At 37.4% G+C, this 18321-nt stretch overlaps 1 protein-coding gene across 1 annotated transcript; it reads left to right on the forward strand.

The window, feature by feature from the left end:
• Positions 1 to 439: 439 nt before the first annotated feature.
• bmp5 (bone morphogenetic protein 5) lies at positions 440 to 14002 on the forward strand. Its single transcript, XM_079472259.1, has 7 exons — positions 440 to 1485; positions 5700 to 5892; positions 10185 to 10333; positions 11301 to 11498; positions 12381 to 12457; positions 12540 to 12650; positions 13160 to 14002. The coding sequence occupies exons 1-7, from the start codon at positions 1026 to 1028 to the stop codon at positions 13307 to 13309; spliced, it is 1338 nt and encodes a 445-aa protein (XP_079328385.1). The 5' UTR covers positions 440 to 1025; the 3' UTR covers positions 13310 to 14002.
• The last annotated feature ends 4319 nt before the right edge of the window (positions 14003 to 18321 follow it).

The following is an 18321-nucleotide window of genomic DNA, read 5'->3' on the forward strand; positions in this document are numbered from 1 at the left end:
AAAACTAACACTGGCGTTAATAAGCAGCATTGCATCTTTATTGTATTTAAACGGAAACCCATAGATGCTTATCTGCGATGACTAAAATCTGAGAACTGGTTCTAGAGGTCGCTGTTACTCTTTTACAAACTCTTCATATTCCATGAGACCTGCGCCCATCCGGAACAACTTGAAATGTTGAAACTTTTACGTGAAACAGTGGCACTAAAATTGAATTGATGTTAGGTAGATTTTATCATACGTATATATATAAATATATATTTTTACGATTTTAGAAAAAAGATCAATGCAATTCCATTTAATTGGCTTGTGGGATAACAAAAAGCAACAAAGAAAATTCACCTTGTGCTTCTGGGCTACACACTCAATTGTTGTGAGCTAAAATATCAGCCAATAGTCTGAGCACTCATGAAATAAAGCTGACAGGTGTTTGCCCGCCTGGATTTTTCCTTTGACTAATCACGAAAGGTCTCATATATCAAGTGTCTCTCATTTCACAGTAAGGTTGCATTCATGCCCCAGGTCAAAGATGTTTTATATACGACCGCTAGAGGTTGATACACACCCTCGGGAGTGTGGGACGGACTACCGCTTTCAGCACTTTTTCAGGGATGTAGTCTACTGTTGAGGTAGTTCATGCACTGATTTCTGAAGCCGCGCACCTCTGTATTGCCACATCTTCCAGCGGTGTCATTTACAAGTGAAGAGCGTTCTGTAAGTCCTTTCTAATTGTTTTACGTATGTGACGTAGCCCACGTCTCTATAAAGCTTTTATCACAACGAGAGTGATGAAAATGTTGCCTTATAACGGCAGAGCAGATTTCGCATGGTAAGCAAGCGAGATTTGACCCGAGGCACCACTGTGGGGTCTAAAGGACGTGTGGACTTGAAGGGAAAGAGATCAAAGCTACGAGAAGAGAGCGTATTTTCAGAAACCAAAAAGAACAAAACAAGTATTAACGGTGCGCCATGGAGTGCACCAGCATCAACCCAGCGCGCCCTTTTTGAAAGCATCATCCTGAGAGATGAAGATGAGAGCGCCAACATTTGGACTTCTGTGGAGCTGTCTGGGCTTTCTTCACAGCGTCCAGTGCGGTTTAGGGGACAACCATGTGCATTCCAGCTTTATTTACAGGCGGTTGCGTAACCACGAGCGGCGAGAGATCCAGAAAGAGATCCTCTCCATCCTGGGCTTGCCCCACCGTCCCAGGCCCTTCTCCCCGGGGAAACAAGCGTCGTCGGCACCTTTGTTTATGCTGGACCTGTACAACGCGATGACGACCGACGAGGAGGACGCGATGCTCGGAAAGGCGCTCGCTGGGAAACCGCGTAAAAGCGCGTCTGGAGTTGCGCATGGATACTGGCGTGCGCCGCATCAGGCGTACCGCGCAGCGCCAGCGGCCAGCCAGAATCCGCCTCTGGCCACAGAGCACGACACCAACTTTCTGAATGACGCGGATATGGTGATGAGTTTTGTCAATCTAGGTAGGTCCGTTTGCTTTGATAGACGATTGCAGTTTGTGACGCATATCATTGTATCTGTTTGTGCGTGTTACTGTTAGCCTATAACAAGTTTTGTTTTCAATGCCTATGCGCAAAAGTAATTATAATGCATTATGTTAAGCCGGTCAAAATAATACAAATAAAATGTCACATTTCTGTACGATATTGAAAGCAAGCATTTCTGAACTGTCAAAAATTGTACGAAAAGAAATAGAAAAGTGCAGAAACGAAGACAATGTAATCCGAATAAATTATTCACTGTATTACCGAACGCGTACCTCATTTACCATTACCTTAATGCAGTGGTTCCATATTTCTACTTTTAATATCTGTTTGATTTTTCTTTACACAACGATATACATCTGGTACTGTATATTTCATGTCTTTTAAAATATCACACGTAGTGCCTACATACAGTAATTATATAGTCATCCGTTTTTAAACTGTCCTTGAAAACTCAATAAACTGTATATATAGGACTGTATGATTACTGGAAACTCTGAGACAATTGCAGGTTAGGAAAAACCTAACCTGTGTGTGTGTGTGTGAAAGGTAGTCAAATCGGATTTTGACAGTTTTTTGAAAAATGCCGTGATGAGATGATAAGTATGTACTGTGAAGCCTATTGCTTGGCAGGCTGTGACCCCTCACCTCAGAGTTCATGTAAATGTATCAAGTGCCTGTCTGACCTGCAGATAATTTGCCTTAATTACTTCCTGTTGTTAAGCAGAGGAAAGAAAGGCCACTTTTGCTCAAAATCATGTAATCTGGTACCAATAGCTACTGGCTTTTTCCTTTCTTTGCTAATCTAATTTAAGTGTTAGTGGCTGATTCAGCCATTTCTGCTTGTTCTTCCATTAAAGAACATGCCTTTAAAAGGACATTGTTCTGATTACTGGGGGCATATCATTTTACACCACAATGAATCACATAAATCTTGTATGAATTAGCTTTTTCGCCGAAGTGGCGTTAAGAAATACAAATAGAGCTCAAAATAAACCAAAATTTGGTTGTCTCATATGGCAGTGTAAATAAACGTGTGTGTTAATGTAGACTTCACCATCATCACCTTAACCCTCTGTTTTCATTCAGGAGTTTGAGGGCTCTTTTATGGAATCATTTTTGTGCCAATTAGAATGAACGCAAACTTTTAAAAAAAAGTTCACACACTGTTTTCTAAGTTTGGTTTTTGAAAATCACGGTTTATGAATTTGCTGCTAGACTTATCATTTGTGCTTTCAGAGTTTTCTCGAGTTTATGTTCGCCTTTCTCATAGCCATTGAGAGAGAGAGTCGCGACAACAGAAATTAAAAGTCACATGATTCATGGATAGTTCCAACAAGTTATGTTTTTTTTCTTTTAAAGCCAAATACTGTATCTTCACAGTATGGTGGATGTATTTCGTCCCTTTATTTACATCCACAGAGAGTTCCCATAAAATAGTATCATACATTCAAATGACATTTTCAAACATCTCTACAACATAAGATGACACAATTGGGGGTCTTCGTTTTATCAATTTAGTCTGGCTCTTGCAAACAACTCTTCCATTTGTATATACGCACCTACATAAAACAGATTTAAGACATAACAGATTACAGCATAAAAGAGAGACTTCTTAAAATATAAACAGAACAGAACAATTAAAGGAACAATACTATAGAAACAATACATAAAATGCCATAATAAAGATGAACTGAAAATGTAACACTTTATACAGTAATACTATTTCCTAATAAAAACTCACATAGTGTACCTGATGTCATTATTAATTATCAATGACTGTACTCCAAACCCACATTAAGTTAAATCTGAGGATATTTATGGCTATGCTGTATTTACTCGATGTTGACTTGTTATGTGGCGTGAGAGTTCCTAGTACCGTGTTAATCCAGTGTATAAGAAAAAAACTGATTATTTGTAAACCATGTTCCTTGAGTTTACCGTTTTCATTATCAAATAATTTTTCTTCTTTCTCATTATATATATATATTTTTTTTTTTGTTTGTTTCCTAAAGGTTTGCGTTCAGTTGTATTGGCACAAAAACAATTCCATACTCTTTCAGTCTAAAACTTGACAGTGCTAATATAGACCCTGCATTTTTTGTGGAAGAATTTAATACATGTATTAAATTGTATTGATGATATGCTGCATAAAAGTAAAAATTTTAATTTACAATTTTAAGAAGTGCACCTATAGAGATCTTTAATATCAAATTAGATTGTTTTATCATCCCATTATTATTCCATTAGTATGAAGCTCAGTGTCTCACTTTAAGCTAAAATTGTCCAAGATACCAAAGCTTTTCACTCTGTATCTTTCGCCTCTGTCCTTAAGTTGAGTCTGGCCAGCTGGTATAACTGCAGCCTGCCCTCTGGCCTCCGTGTGTTAAGTAACTACAGACTTTCACTGTAGATAAACTATCAGAGAAGTCAAGCTGCACTATTTCACCAGCACCACAAAGTAGAACACACTCCGCGATGCTCTTCACAGGCGCTGCTGTTGGACTACATATCACCCTGCATACTTTATATTGAAAGATTGTGAATTACATGCATTTACTATTGGCATTGAATACACTCTATATGAAAAAGTTATTTACATTTTCATTGCATGTATATTAAAATTAATTGTATAATTTCTATATAACCACACACGAACAAAGACACAATCACACAGTATTTTTATGATTTTACCTTGACTGCTGTTATTTACATTGAATTCAAGAGGTCTTTCCCATAGAAAATAGCATTAAAATGAAAACAGATGATATGTCAATTCTTTTTAAAACAGTACGTGCAAAAGTATGAAAGAGACATATGAAAATACTCAGCATACCAAATCAAAAACATACAGTTTGGACTGTTTCTAAAACGAAAATTTTAGATTAGCCCAAACTTTGATCAAAAATACGACAGCAGGCCATGTAAAATATGATCTTGATGTGAAATCGAAACCTTGATGGTTATTTATCGTTTGAATCGTATAGATTCTGATTCCGATTCTGCTTATTGATTTCAATTCTTATCGAGTCCCAGTCTCGATGCCACAGTTGAAGTTAAACATTTAAATATAAACCTGTTCGGTCATTTAGCCTGCTTATTTACTTAAAATATATATTTATATGTGCCGTTTTGTGTAAATATACACTCAGCAACCATGCTTTGTCTAATATATTACTTATTTGTAATAATTATATTACTTATTTATTATTTGTATTACCATAATTTTACTATGGTTAAATTGTAGTTACTATAATGAAACAATGGTACATTTGTGGTATCTGTGCTTTAATATTTTCGATACCCTTTGTATGGAAAAGTTATGGTAAAGTATATTAACAGCTTAACAAACTTTTGGTATCTGTTCAGCAAGCCGTGTAAAACTACTAGGTCTTTCTTCCTCTTGAAAACGACCCAACATTTTATGATTCACTTGACATCAGAATACATGTGGAGAAATGGTGTTTTCTAGAAAGCTGCAGTGTCAGCTTGTGAATTTTTGTCCAGCACCTGAATGGTAGATATGTTTCAGCCCAGTACACAGCTTTGCTTTTTTACAGGATACCAACTGAAAAGCACTCTATCAGAGGCCTCTTGGAGGGTAAAAGCCCAATTCGAACGCAACACGTAATAGCCATCTGGCAGAACAGTTTCTAGATATATGGGGTATGCCTCATCTGAGAGGCACTTCCTATCAAAATCCTCTCGTGTTAGGGTTTCCACTGTTCAGGACACATTTAAGAGGCCGTATGACTTTGATAGCATCATGGTATTTTCAGGAGATTTCAAATGGGCATCCTGGGAGGTCAGACCTTGTGATACGCTGTTCGCGAAACACTAACTCTAAATATGTGTCTTGTCAGCTTTTCGCAGTGTGTTATTAGTAAAGGATTGTTTTTCTTACCTGACAGCCCATTCATCATGGAGAGAGAATACAGGGAAGGGCCTGTCTAGAGGCTGCTACCTGTGCTCAGATGGCTGATTTAATGGACTGGATATTGCTTTTGTTGGGTGTCTGAATGTTTGCATTGGGCCTGAAATGTTGAAGATTTGATGAATGACTTTTTGAAGAAAGCAGCTTTTGACGTTTACCATGTGAGCAGCAATATCCCCACCATCCAACGGTGGAATCTAGAGTGACCCCATGAGTCCTGTAGGCTTTCTAAATGTGCATTCTCTGTTTTCACACGCAGTTGAGAGGGATAAGGATTTCTCCCATCACAGACGCCATTACAGAGAGTTTCGTTTCGACCTGACTCAGATTCCTGAAGGTGAAGCTGTGACTGCTGCCGAGTTCAGGATATATAAAGACCAAAGTCCCATTCGATATGAGAACATCACACTCAAAGTTACCATATATCAAGTCATCAAAGAATATCCAAACAGGTGAGCAAATATACATTTTTATCATTTATGCTACCTTTCAAAACTTTATCAAACTTTACTAAGATTGAAACTTATGCCAGGTTACCAATAAGGGAATTTATTGACAAAATTCTTTTTCGTCAGCTAGTTTTGCATGTGCCATTTCAGCCTGAGTTTTATTCACTAACCACAATCCAGTTTAACCAGCTGCTAAAATTATTTAAAGTCATTGCCATTCATTTTAGCCCAAACACGCCTCTTTATTAAGGCTGATTTTAGATAGTGTTTTTTCACAAACACATTGGGAAAACATTTTGCAAATGAAATTATAAGAGCAATTAATGATTGATCAAATGATGAAGAAGATTTAACACTGTGGTGTTGTTGAGAACAATTTTGACTCCAATGCTGATATAGGGGTCGGGATTTATTAAATTCCCATTGCCCAAATCTTTTTTTCTGTAGCCTATTTTGGGATCAGAAAAGCTAAAGTGATCTTAAATGCTCCATCAACTTGAAATGGGTGCTTGACCAAAAATGTATACAAAGTTGGCACACCAAATCTCCAAAATTATCAAACGTTTTAATAGACATACATTACAAACGTTTTGAGCACACATGCTCTTCATCAGATGCTCAGATACCCTGCATCTGAAACATGATGGCCTGCCTGAACTTTTATTGAATGCTAAGGTGTTTATAAAAAAATGTACACTTGTATATCATACTGAGTGAAATTATCAATATATGAAGAAGATCATATGAGCCTAAGCCTTTAAATTAAACCTGACATCCAATAAAAGCGTTAACACAGACTTTTTTTAAAGCTATGCCTGGTCTGTAAAACACTTTAGGCAGGCAATCAAGTGGAAAATAAAAGGACATCCTGTTTACACAAGTGAGTCTGGAGCCTGTCTGGAGTTTTTCCCTGTAAGGTTTACACTGAAAGCATCAGGGCTGTTTTAACAGTGTAATCTGTCACCATTGAACATGCTGACAGTGGTACAGAGTTGGATTAATCTTTTAGATACTTCTGAAAATATATAAAAAACAGATTGATTTGTTTGAAATTTCATTTCGTTTGATTTAATCAGGGACAATGCATATGATTGATATGTTTGAAATACAGAAGTAACATTAATGTAACATATGTTGGAATTGATACAAAGATGACGTTGTGTAACACGTTTCAGGAATACATTTGCTTTCAAAACTTGCTGCCTCATATCATGTTCTTGTTAAAACCACACATTGTGAACAATGCTCAAAATATACACAATTGGCCTTCATTCAGAGTGAAAATATATAGTTTCAGCTGACTTTATGTGATCCAAAATCACATATTTTGAAAGAAAACACAGTAAAGGGGCAAATTGCACATGATAAAATATAACTAATGTACGGCTGCCCTGAACCGCAACGTGCTTCGTTCTTCAACGTTTTCAACATCATAATCTCATTTTTGACCAAGGTGGCTTTTAGAGGGTTCTGCATCTGAACTCTTCGTATGCTTACTACAACATTTATCAACATGTTTGACAGCTGGAGTTGTTCTAAACAAGCACTACAGTTGCGGCGCCTCTCTCACCAATGCTACAGCCATGAATAAATCAGCTGATCAGAGAGAAAACACCTCAATCCTCACCTCAAGTTAGTATAGTCCTGTAATGCAAGTCCTTTTATAGACTCTCGCTCAGAGATTTGGGAGGTCCAGGCAGTACCGTCAGCCTACACTGCACTAAAGATTGCATAGCCATTGTGGAATGATGTATGGAAACGTTTTGCTAAGGAAAACTACCACAGCCCTGCAGATTTTTTAAGATACGCCAGCTTGGTTTAACTAAACATCCATGGCATTAGTTCAGCTCTGTTCCATGTAATTTTGACCACCTCTTCCTCGCTAGGAATAATGCTTTACCAGGTGCATGGCAGAGCTCACCCGAACCACAGCGACCCTGTTCTTTCTCAATCTCACCAGATATGCTCTCTGCTAATGGTCATGGATAAAGCTTTCCATTTACAGCTCATTTGCAAGCTCCAGCACTTACTGAAGTCTTGAAAGTCCATCAGTTATCACTCTTTGCATATCTGTACAGCTTGTCAGAGCGCTTGCACCTCAGAGAGTTCTGGACATCTGGCTTTAATAGAGGGCCTGTACGTCAAGAGACGTCCAAAGCTCCCTCAAAGTGAGCCAAATGCCCACCTGCCTCTTCACATTTTGAATGGTCTTTTAATCTAGATTAAGACCCATGACTTAGTCAAACTAAAGCTGGAGGCTTTTTCTCAGCCCAAACATTTTGGACTCTCTTGATGGAATGAGACGGGGGTTTTAAATTGTCCTGAGACCTTTTACTCTCGTAGTTGTGTTTATGAGAGACCCACATCGCGGCTGTGATTTTTATGTGGTTAATGGTATTATAAATTTCACAGCTTAACACTTCTTACAGTCTGTGAAAGTGTGCCCTTTCAGAGAGTCCTATGGCAGTGTGTTGCATAAAGTTATCGCATAAAGTTATCGTATTTATTATTTCTAAATTGTGATCTGCTTCTCTTATAAGTTTTCATGGAGGCTTCAAGAATGTTAGAAGCTATCCTAAACTAAAAAAGGCTGGGTTGTTTTAACCTGTGGTTGGTGTAAAATATGGCCAAACACAACCGTTGGTTTCAGTTGGCCTAAAAATGTCCATAACAATGGATTAAAACAACCCCACATTTATATAGTGCAGAAAAAGGCAAAACTTTAAAGAATTGTGAATGTTTTTCTTACTGTACCACAGTCAACTTTAGCTTGGAGAATACTGTAAGGCAGTAGTCTTGACAGTAAGCTGCAATGATTCATTGTGAAAAAACAAACTTCTGAATTGTATTGACAATTCTTCTCCTCATGTTTATACATCTAACATTATTCTGTTAGATCACAGATCATCTTATCATGATAATTTCTTTAACTTCACAACAATGGCAATATTAGGCTAAATATTTGATTTTGGAAACAATATTAAGCATTTTAATATCAAATTAGTATTTACTGTATAAACAGGTCTTTATTCATGAAAGCAAACAGACGATTTAATATTTTTAGAATGAGGTCCCTCGCAAAAAGGGGGGTTCTCTTCAGTGGTTTCACACTTGGTTTGATTGACTGATCCAAGCCTTAGTTCAATTGCTCCCCCCTGCCCCTGCTGGACTGGGTTCATATTATTTAATTTGGGTCCGAACTGCAGTTCACTTGCGTCATCAAGCCAGCAGCTGTTTTCCCTCTCGTATAGTAACGATGACACAGGAGAAGGCGGCAAAATGCATAACATTGGTCTTTTCACTTTGATATATTTAAGTTTTTTAACCTATAAACTATATTTAGTTTGGTTTCCAAAGCTTTAGTAGGCTACATAAGGGCACTTACGTCCGTCTTACGGATAGACTGCAAATGCTCTAAGAACGCTGAAGGCAATGAGATATATTGTACAGCGCTCTGCTTGGAGTGTGTCAGTCGTGCTCATCGGAAAAGAGAGTGAAACTCAGACACAAACACATTTTTATCAAATAACACATAATTAATAGCGGTTCACTTCCGCAATTTGGCACGATTGCGTTCATATCAACAGCAAACCGTACCAGAGTTCACCATACCCTGGACCTCCCTTTTTAAGCGGCCTTGGGTACGGTTTGTTGGTTGTGCACCCGGGTTCGGGAGACAGCTTTCACATCATCCAAACAAACCGAACTCTGACATACGAACCCAGGGGCACACCAAAAGTGCTAATGTGAAACCGCCCTAAGTTACAATTATAGGCCAACTATCTACGATTTTTTGTTGTTGTTATTTTCTCTATGTCAGAATGTTTGATTCGCAAATACACCTGCTGAAAGTAAGTCAACAATTCAAATATTGTGATGTGGAGGGCAACAAAAGAGCTGCGTGCCGTTTGTTCTCATTGTGGCGTGTTAAGACGTGTCACAGTCTCCCATCAGTTTTCCTGGACCTGTGAAATCAGGGTTGCTGTCCCACTGTGTGGCCCATGTGCAGTTTTGGAACGCAGTTAAGTAGACGAACAGGAATGGATTGTTGACAAAACTGTGGTTGAGATGAAAAGAAAAGGTTAGGAGAGAATTTGGTCGCACTTATCTCTTGGTTTGTTTTTGTAGGTTATAACCAATGTTACTAATTAAAATGTTTTATTACTGCAATTCGGGAATTTCAGCTCATCTGTCTTAAATTTGAAACATGCCGTTCTAATTCAACAATTGTTTTTTGTGTGGAACACTGAAATATGAAATATAATTTGAATCATATTGTGTCTTTGTCTCATTAGGGATGCTGAAACATTTCTCTTGGACTCTAAAAAGATCCGTGCTTCTGATGGAGGATGGCTGGTGTTTGACATCACAGCCACCAGTAATCACTGGGTTTTGAATCCACAGCAGAATATGGGCCTTCAGCTGGGTGTGGAGACCGCTGACGGTGAGGATCACTTTCACTTTAGATTTGACACCGATCTCAAGAGGGATGGTGCAATACCAGGGCATACAGTAGATATAAGAAACACAAAGGTTTGCCAAAAAAAGAACTGGAGTATAATTGCACACTGGATTTCATGGCTGCTGCGTGAACGTGTGCTGTGCTTTCATCCACGAGTGCAACAAATATGGATGATGTGTCATTTGTTGTTGGAAATAGTCCTTTCTAACAACACATTACACATCATTATTATATGACCCGTATGGCATTTCCACTGATTGCAGTGTTAGGTACTATCATCAGAATGATCTAATCTTACATGGTGGTGATGACCGGATTTTAGAAGAATCATTCTTTCAAACTCACATTCGACACTAGTAAATATTGCTACCTTGTTTTCTGAGAACTAGCGTAGGTGGTCATAATATGTTGATTTAATAATCCAAATGTTATTACATGGTGTGTTTTGTATTTAGTGTACTTTTCAATAAATATCTGCCCGATTTACAGCACATGTTACGTTAAATATTTGTCGTGGATTTTATTTAATGCTAACCATTTGGTCACTTTAAAGCTGCAGTCATATTTAGCGTTCTGTCCATCAGAAAATGTTTTACTCTTTTAATTATTGTTGCATTCCCTGTTCAAATGCAGCTGCTTTCAGTTCCCTTCACATTGTTATTATATTCATTTCCAAACAGACACGTTTACCAACGTCAGATGCCATTGACCGCAAAAGTATCATCTTTGAAACACAACTACGCCCAGCTTTTTCTTAAATGGGAACCTGATGCCATAAAGTTGTCTTCTATACATGATCCGATTTCAGCTCTCTCCTTTTCTGTTCCACATGTGGACAATCACCACAGTGTCTGCGAACAATAGAAACCATCATATATAGTTGTGATGACTTTGCTACACAGGAATGTGGTGTTTTAAAACATTTGAGACACATCTACTTGTTTTGCAGGTAAAAGCATCAGTATGAAATCTGCTGGCGTAATTGGAAGAAACGGCCCTCAGTCCAAACAGCCATTCCTTGTTGCTTTCTTCAAAGCCAGCGAAGTGCTTCTCCGTTCCGTAAGAGCCACGGGTGGAAAGAGGAAGACCCACAACCGAAATAAAACCAAAACCCAACAAGAAACTTCACCGGCTCTCAAAAGTGGAGGTAGAGTTGGATTTCCCAACAGTAAAAATATCTAAAAGTACTGTAATTTTAGCAGATGCTTTTATCCAAAGCGACTTACAAATCAGGTAAACAATGAAAGTAATTGGAACAACATAAGGACAACAAAAAGCATAAGCGCAGTGATACTGGTCTCATATAGCCTACCAAAGTATGCGTTGATCGACGCTTCTGTTGCACTTAGTCTAGTGACTATGCAACACACCCATTTACAGAGCCAATAGCACACACGTTTTTTTTTTTATCAGTCTGCTTGTAAAACCATATATATGCCTAATTCTTCATTAGCAGTTGATTGTATGGTATATGGTACGCAAGTCGTACGCCATATTGGAAAGAGCCAAATCTGTCCCCAAACACTTGAGGGCACGTTGACTGTGCATCATTTTAGGCTGTCAAGTTATGCCAAACTGTTGTGAGCCTACACCTACAGTAGCTAATAGAAATGCCCCTCTTTACAAACCTCAGCCTGTACGTAGAGACGCACATCAGCAAAAGAGTATCTCAAAGTCTTCCTGGATCGATTTCTGTAATAGATTTCTGCACGTCTTCTGTTTACGCCACATTTATGACCGTTAGTTTGCGTTTAAACAGTGGCACTTTTAATCCACGCTCCGTTGATTAAAAGTGACAAAATATGTTTAAGACCTTTTAACCTCCAGCAATTACATGTAATTACTTAAATACATGTTGGGGTCTTTACTGCCATTTAATCACTGAGTATTTACTAGATCCAGTGTCTGTATACAAAGCTATCCTGCCAGCTGCGCACATCGAACGTTTCAAGCCCACACACGCTTGTAGACTAAACAACAACACAACTGCACTGTTTCAGGACTCAACGTCCGTTTTGTTGTTATCTAGATCAAAACACCAGTGAACAGAGGCAAGCCTGCAAGAAGCATGAACTGTACGTTAGCTTCCGCGACTTAGGATGGCAGGTAAAATCAAGTCATATACATCACGTTTGATGCATTTAACCAGACTCCGTCTCTCTCTCACTGTCTCTCTCTCTCATTTCAGGACTGGATTATTGCTCCAGAGGGATACGCAGCCTTTTATTGTGACGGCGAGTGTTCATTTCCACTGAATGCACATATGAACGCAACAAACCACGCCATTGTCCAGACCTTGGTGGGCATCTATTATTTTGTCAAATGTTGAATATCTCTAAAACTACAGAACTTAAACTCAATTACATTGTACTTTTATAAAAATGCATTTATATAGTAAGAATAAAAAGTAGCTACACTGGATACAGTATAGTATTTATGGCAACATTTTACTAATTTTTGTGATATATAACATTATTAGATATAAATCTAGCAGGGTCATTGGTTAAATTGGGTATTTAAATCAGCTATCCATAACAGTTTTACGTAAAAACCAGTTGATTGTCTACATAAAACTGTCTCCTTATCAACAGCTTGATCTGTTGGTTTAGATTTTATGGGAAATTGTTTTTCAGGACACCTTTCAACTAAATTAACCTTGTGTGATTACTACAGTATACATTATATTTTATTGTGGTACAGGGCCCTTAATGATAATACAAAGTAGCCAACGCTACATGACAATGCATGTTTCTAGAACAATTGTACTACAGAATGGACATCATTTCTTCTCACTTTCTGCTGTTGTAGGTCCATCTAATGTTCCCCGACAATGTGCCAAAACCCTGCTGTGCACCAACCAAACTAAATGCCATATCAGTGCTGTATTTTGATGACAGCTCCAACGTGATATTGAAAAAGTACAGGAATATGGTGGTAAGGTCCTGTGGATGTCATTGAAGGCCGGAGTGCTTTTGTGATATTGCTGGAATGAAAAACATATCAAAATAAATAGTTTTTGACATTTTATGTACAGTATTGTGTATATATTAGCTTACGTTTCCTCTTATTTATTTGCCTTTGCTTTGATAAGATGATATGAAGATGTAGATCAGTAACTACTTCTACAGATCCATGCCTTATTGTTTTTTTCTGAGACAATGTTAATACATTAGCCCAGAATTACCATTAACCAAGTTGACCACTTCAACAAGAACTTGCTGCTATTTTACAGAAGAAACCCCAAAAATAGTTACATAATCACAATGTTAGTTTTCCAAAAAGAACATGTCATTTAAGTGATTTAAGTGAAAATTTTCTTTGTCAAATATACATTAAGTGTTGTTATAAAAGCACTGAGTAAGTGTCTTAGGACATTTCATGTTTCACAAATTGTCTTTGGGAAGTGTTGCAACCCACAATACTGGTTTATGTCAGTTTGTTGTGGGTAGCGGCGGGTGGATATACAAATTATTATTCATTTTATCATTATTTTATTGTTGTTATTATTTTGTTTGTATTCAGAGAAAATAGTATTCCAAGATTCTTGTAACTTTCATATGCTTTCTTATACTAGTACGTTGAGTAATATATTTTTGAAAAAATATTGCATTTATTTTAGAACATTTTTTATGTATCATTAAATCTATTTTCAAATATATTTGTCTATGTCTGTCTCTACCACATACAATTTGTTGGATGGTAAGAATTTTGTGGGTTATAAATGAAGCATGGATGGAAAAAATGGATATTAAAATGAATGATTATAAATAACTATATTTTAGTTTTGTGTAAATGCCACACTTGTTTTGCTCAAATTTGCTTTTTTGTTTGGTCCTTGGGAAATTCTGCCAAACTAAGGAATTAGTTTAGGGATCAATGTATCCGTGCAAATCCTGACTTTATCTGCTCAGGAGATGTGTGAGATATGGCATTTTCTACCCCTTGAAGTACATTTTTTGTTGAATGAAAGAAAATTGAGTGACTCTATTTGACTTAATTATAACCATTGGTTTTGGCTTCCCAGATGTTATGCGTTCCAGATCTAAAAAGAGGGTTGACGTTCAATGAATAGCAGAGGCCACCTGCTAACTTAACTCCTAGTTGTGTGGATGATTTGCATTCCTGTGGCCTAATGCCGGCATGATTACACCCACCGCTTTACAATCCCATCTACTGTTTAATATCATGGATTCCTTCCAATTCAGCTAAATGTCTTCCTTTCTGCAACACCACAGCCAGTATGAATGCTCCTATGTGGAGGAAGTCTGTGCTAGCGAGCAGACTCTACAAACATATGCCCGGCAGCCACATGAAAGCCCACAGCCGCCACAGTGAGTGCAGACTCAAAGCGTTTGTCATTGGCTGTGGAGTGTGTGCATATGCACACAGTCGTTTAGAGTGATGCTCTTGATGTGCTCAGACCCTTATATGACCTTTGCCATTCAACCTAAAATGCATGTTAAACATTGACAACATTTATGTAAACGAGCAGTTTGGCATATGTAACCAATTCAGTTTCTCTTTCCAAAATTTGCAGTGCTGCAAAGCAGCTTCAAAGAAAATTCTTTAAAACGAGACATGCAACATAAAAAGAAGAAAATTATATAAAACTGTATCAAAAATGCAACAACACAGTATTATAGGACTTTTATTTTACTTTGCAAACTGTTAAAACACTATATGTGTAAAATAATTGTAAAATCACTTTAAAAAGTGATCTGTAACGTTTTTCGTATAATCTTAATAGTTTAGAATACTTTGGAATACTAATAAGGTACATAAAACCAAGGAATCACCAAACTGCATATTATTTTAAACAACATCAGTTTTACAGTTTTCCCTCATTGGACATTATAGTCCACAATTGTGTAAGAATTCTGACTTATAAACTCACAATTGTGAGAAAATATAGAACTGTAAGACAATTACCTAAACAATTGCTTGGGCAAGTTAATTTTTCAATGTGGCAATTTGCATAGATTTTGTCTTGAGGAGTATGTGTACACTTATATAATGTGACATAGCTCATTCAGGGCAGAGCCAAAAAATATTAAAATGAAATGTCTATGAACCCGGAACGCTCCTATTTTGTTACAATTATTATAATTTTGTACATTCGGCAAGCTGTACGACACATGAACATACGCCGTGTAACTGTAGTTTAGGAGGCTTTTGCAGATTTACATGAATTGCCTGTTACGGGTTAGATTAGTGTTTAAATTAAATAAATGCCATTAGAAATCCTTTTGGTAATCTAAAACACTTTTTGGGTATAACTATAATTTGACTACTACCGATAAAAGTATCTGTAATAATAATGTAATGAAATACAGTATGAGCGAGTAAGAAGGTTACCTACAATCTTGAGTGTTGATATCAAGGACATGAATGACAAGCTGGTTACTTTGCAGAATTGATGAGAAAGCATCTCCACACCTCCACACACAAAGCCATGGTCACGTAAACATGGTCTTAAACAATAAAACCACCCACCGCCACAAGTCTGTGCCTCATAACTTTATTTCCAGCTCTGATTTTTGAGATCATGCATTAAATAAACATGTGTTTGATGTTTTGTGCATTCATGGTGGCAAATGTCAATCATTATCTCTGTGTTGTACAGCAATAAACGTTGGCATGCCTGAAATGAATCTACAATGGAAGACTAAACAGTGCTTAAAATGTTACTCTGTTAGTCAAGACACAGATTAGAATGATTACGAGGGTATCTAGTTCAGTAAATAAATAGCTCAGACACACTACACTCATGAGAGAACACAATCTCAGTTTAATAACATAAAAAACACGATTTATCCCAAATTGTATATTTTTGATCACATTTTATTTTTTAGTTCATAATGTTTTTTGGGGGTAAAAAGGTTGAAAATTATTTTTTCAGTTTGTGAATAATTCATGATGATGAATGAAATGGTGATGAACATATTAGCTTGTTCAAGTATCAGCCCTCTGGTGTTTATTTGTGAAATTCTTCTGCCATTACTCTAGTGTAAGCTACAACATTACTCCTGGCCTCATCGTTTATTTTGATAGTGTCACCTTCAAGTCAGTCCACAAACCAGCTGAAACTTGATCTAATCAAAATGTTTTCCAGTTTACTTTCTTCATCTTTCCACATGCATGTTTTCCTATGTAGGTTTGGTGGGTGGGCTGTGGACCTCTATTACAACTCAATCAGGCTTCCATGAGCACTTCAACCATCTGGGTCACATTTTTTACTCGCTAGTTTTTAGGACAAGGCTGAGGCTCACAATACAGAGGATGTGTCCCGTGTCAATTTATATGTGTGTGTGCGTGTGTTTGTTTTGATTCGGCTGAGGAGAGAGGAGATTATATTTGACCACAGAAGTCTCATTCAATCTGTGTTAAAAGGAACACCTGTATAGTGAAGCATTCACCGGCCTCTTTCATCTGTCGAAGCCAAACCATTACCGGTGTTTCAGGATAGCACTGTGTCGTATTAACAACACAGTCTTACAGGAATTCGTGATATTGTCACGAACTGTAATCTATTCATTCTTGTGCGTGTACACGATTTTTCCCCTTCTTTCGTGCCGGTCAGCACAAGCTCTTTTCCTGTCACGCAGCAAGACTTTCGATCTACAATTTTTAGAAATTATATGTATATACATCAATGGAATCTAAGGGGAGTTCACATACCTACTTTACAAGGTTTTGTTATTTTTTTACTTTTATCCTGTGATGGTACGTTTTGGGTAGCCATCTATCATTGCTTTGACACCGTTGGTTAGCCACCTCCTAAAATATGTACGACTTCTTTTGATATCAGGTTATAAATATATAATTGTAGGCTACATGCACACGGTGCTGGCTGATGAGAAAAAAGGGCGGAAATTCTTGTCCATGAAAACAAAATCAATATATTCCAAATTTCGTGCCTATTCTCCGAACTGCCTTGAGACTGGGTTGGTATTAAAGCAATATGCCACTTCAGCTCCTGCATTGAAGTGGTTTCACCACAATACTTTTAACAATGTTAGATTACACAAGATTACACATCTCCTATTTACTTGATGAGAGAATCTTTTGGCTGTGTGGTGTTCCAGACAGCCACTGCCTTTCATGAAACCTTAAACCTTGCAAGTGATGTCACAAACAATCAATTCAAACTCATTTCTATAGTGCTTTACAAAATTTTGCATTGTTCCAAAGCAGCTTTAGGCTGAATACATCTTAGTAATAGGGAAGAACTAAAAACTGTAAATAAAAAGTAAATAGAATACATAATATATTTACATTTTATTGTATTATTGCACTATAAGATGCAGACACTTAAATGAAAGTATTTCACAAATCTATGCTTAAAAGATTATCATGTCTTTAGTTTAGCAACATGGCAACATCAAATTCGATTGAAAATAACTGAGTTGAGTTTCTCATTTAATTTGTGTGACAGGCAGTATTTGTATACTGACCTCAAACTGGTCAATTATGAGGCTCGTTTTGGGGCTCGTTTTGGTTATGATGGTCAGAAAGCAGCTGTTTGTCTAGGCGGGTCTTTAAACAGCTGGTGTCACATTGTGTGTTTTTCCAAAACAAGACGTAAATGTCATGACAACCACGAAGCGGCTCTAACACAGCATTTTTGAGCCTACCTTAAACATTGACAAAATCTTTTTCACGGGAGGCAATCACTCCCAATTCTTCAATGTAAAGTAACTCTAGTTTATAGTCATCTCATCTGTTACTTGATTTATCATAAATAACAGATGCCACGTGTCTATGGTTCTTTAGCATTGCATGTTGAGAGTAAAGCCATGGGAAAGACAAGAGTTCTTTCAAACAGGGCAGACAGACAAAATATTACCTCACATCCCATGTAGACAGCGTTTAGGTTTTCACATTGTTTACTTTTCCTCTCTTTTGCCTATGTTTCACTGCATATTTGGGTTGAACGGGACTTTCCGTGGATTTCTCTGTGCCATGCTCTT

This window comes from Barbatula barbatula, assembly GCF_947034865.1.
Source record: "Barbatula barbatula genome assembly, chromosome: 14".
NCBI classification, from domain to species: domain Eukaryota; kingdom Metazoa; phylum Chordata; class Actinopteri; order Cypriniformes; family Nemacheilidae; genus Barbatula; species Barbatula barbatula.

Coding starts and splice junctions, on each gene's coding strand:
- bmp5 (XM_079472259.1), top strand. CDS start 1,026: ATGAAGATGAGAGCGCCAACATTTGGACTTCTGTGGAGCTGTCTGGGC. Junction 10,334..11,300: donor GGGTGTGGAGACCGCTGACG/GTGAGGATCACT, acceptor CTTGTTTTGCAG/GTAAAAGCATCAGTATGAAA. Junction 12,651..13,159: donor ACGCCATTGTCCAGACCTTG/GTGGGCATCTAT, acceptor CTGCTGTTGTAG/GTCCATCTAATGTTCCCCGA.